General features: G+C 51.2%; 1 protein-coding gene across 1 annotated transcript; it reads right to left on the minus strand.

The window, feature by feature from the left end:
• Positions 1 to 229: 229 nt before the first annotated feature.
• LOC137833244 (uncharacterized) lies at positions 230 to 1,546 on the minus strand. The gene has a single exon (XM_068641603.1). The coding sequence runs from the start codon at positions 1,544 to 1,546 to the stop codon at positions 230 to 232; it is 1,317 nt and encodes a 438-aa protein (XP_068497704.1).
• Positions 1,547 to 1,774: the final 228 nt, after the last annotated feature.

Consider the following 1,774-nt stretch of genomic DNA (forward strand, 5'->3'; position numbering starts at 1 on the left):
GATTTCGTGTTAAACGTTATTGCTATAAACTAACAGTGTTCAAGTTAAGTTGATTTCCAGAGAATTAAGCATTAGTTTTGCTGAGTTAGTTGGGTTGAGTAAGAATCGACCAGTAAATCAGATGGTCGCACAACAGATAAAGTTAGAATCACGTATATTAATGAATGCCAAAACCGTTCGAACATAATGAAAATTATTACATATAGACCAGGGTAAGACACAAGAAGTTTCAAGGCGATAAATCAGTTGGGGGTATGATCTTGCCATCCGCCACTTCATTGTACACCGAAAACTCTGAAAGGTCGAGATCGGGAAATTTACAAGAAAACTGCTCCAGAGCTGCTCCAAAGCCGGAAGTGAGAACCTGAGCAGCCTCAACCTGAAGCTCGCCGATCTTCGTCTTGAACCCACTGTTCTCTTCGCGAACCTGGGTGACTTCAAGCTCGAGCTCGTCGGCCTTCTTCTTGAGCCCACTGTTTTCCTCACGAACTCGGGCAAGCTCGCCAGTAGTCTCACTCAGTTCTTGGGAGACCTTGTCCCGATCTTGCTCGACCTTTCCCAGAAGAGTCTCCCTCTCAGTCGACCTCTTCTCCAGGTTGGACATCTTTTGGGCATCGGCTTTTCTTGCCTCCTTCAGCTTCGCAATCTTCTCCCTCAAGGGGACGAGCTTGCTCTCCAAATCGATGGTCTCCTTAAGCTTATCGTGCAGTTTTCGACGCAGTTCGTTCTTGTCATCGCGCACGCTTCGGAGCTCGTCTTTGAGAGCGTTTTTGACCCGCGAAAACTCGAAGCCTTGCATCTGCATGTCGCACTTGACCTTCTCGGCTTCGGATTTCGCGGTGCTCGCCACCTCCCGGTGGACCCGATTATCAAGTTCGAACTTGTCCAAGGTGTCTTTGAGCCCTTCACTGACGAATTGGGGAAGACTCTCGTCGACCATGGCGTGTAGGCGCGCGGTGAAAGACTTCAAGGCCTCCTGGAGGGGAATTGGAAGGCCCGGAGTTGGAGGAGGAGGCAAGGGTTGGTGTTCACCACCACCCTCGCAAGATTGAATAGCAAGGAGAGCATCGAGGCGTGGTGGTGAGGCTGGTAGCTCTGCTGCAGCTTGGGAGGAAGCTTGCATATCAGCGAGTTGCTCAGGAACAACTTCAGCAACTGAGGCGTTTGAAGCGAGAACATCCCCAGCGGACTCGAACAGCGTGGAGGCGCTGGGGGGGTTATCGACGTAGTCTGGGGCGGCGCTCTCAATTGCTGGGGGCTCGATCACAACTCTCCTCTTCCTCTTGCAGACTAGCCCATTCTCGGTGCTTTCGTCCGCCTCTTCGTCTGACACTACCCTGGGGGCTTTCCTCTTAGCCTTCTTGAGTGGTAGTTTCTTGCGCTGGGGGGCCGGAAGAGCAGCCGCTGCGGATGGATCGACTGGCGGAGATTGGCCTTGGGCAGTGGCGATCTCCGCGACAGAGTTTGGAACAGTTTGGGAGCCCGTCGCAAGCTTGTGGGACTTGGCTATGACGCGTAGCTCAGCCATCCTATCCTTCCCCAACATTATATCTGCATAAAGTGGCCCACAGTTACCAACCAGCACAAGGTTTTGACAGTTAATAATGCACAGGAAGATAAGCGATGTAAGTTAATGCATGGACGAATTTAAGACCATACGCAAATTCGAGTTAGGGGAACTTGAAAACTTAAATGACAAACCTATGTGAACATCCAGCTGGCCTTCGAGGAACTCGTAGGTGATGATGGAGGAGGTAGACAGGGTCACGTTGGA

This window comes from Phaseolus vulgaris, chromosome 6, assembly GCF_000499845.2.
Source record: "Phaseolus vulgaris cultivar G19833 chromosome 6, P. vulgaris v2.0, whole genome shotgun sequence".
NCBI lineage: Eukaryota > Viridiplantae > Streptophyta > Magnoliopsida > Fabales > Fabaceae > Phaseolus > Phaseolus vulgaris.

Coding starts and splice junctions, on each gene's coding strand:
- LOC137833244 (XM_068641603.1), bottom strand. CDS start 1,546: ATGTTGGGGAAGGATAGGATGGCTGAGCTACGCGTCATAGCCAAGTCC.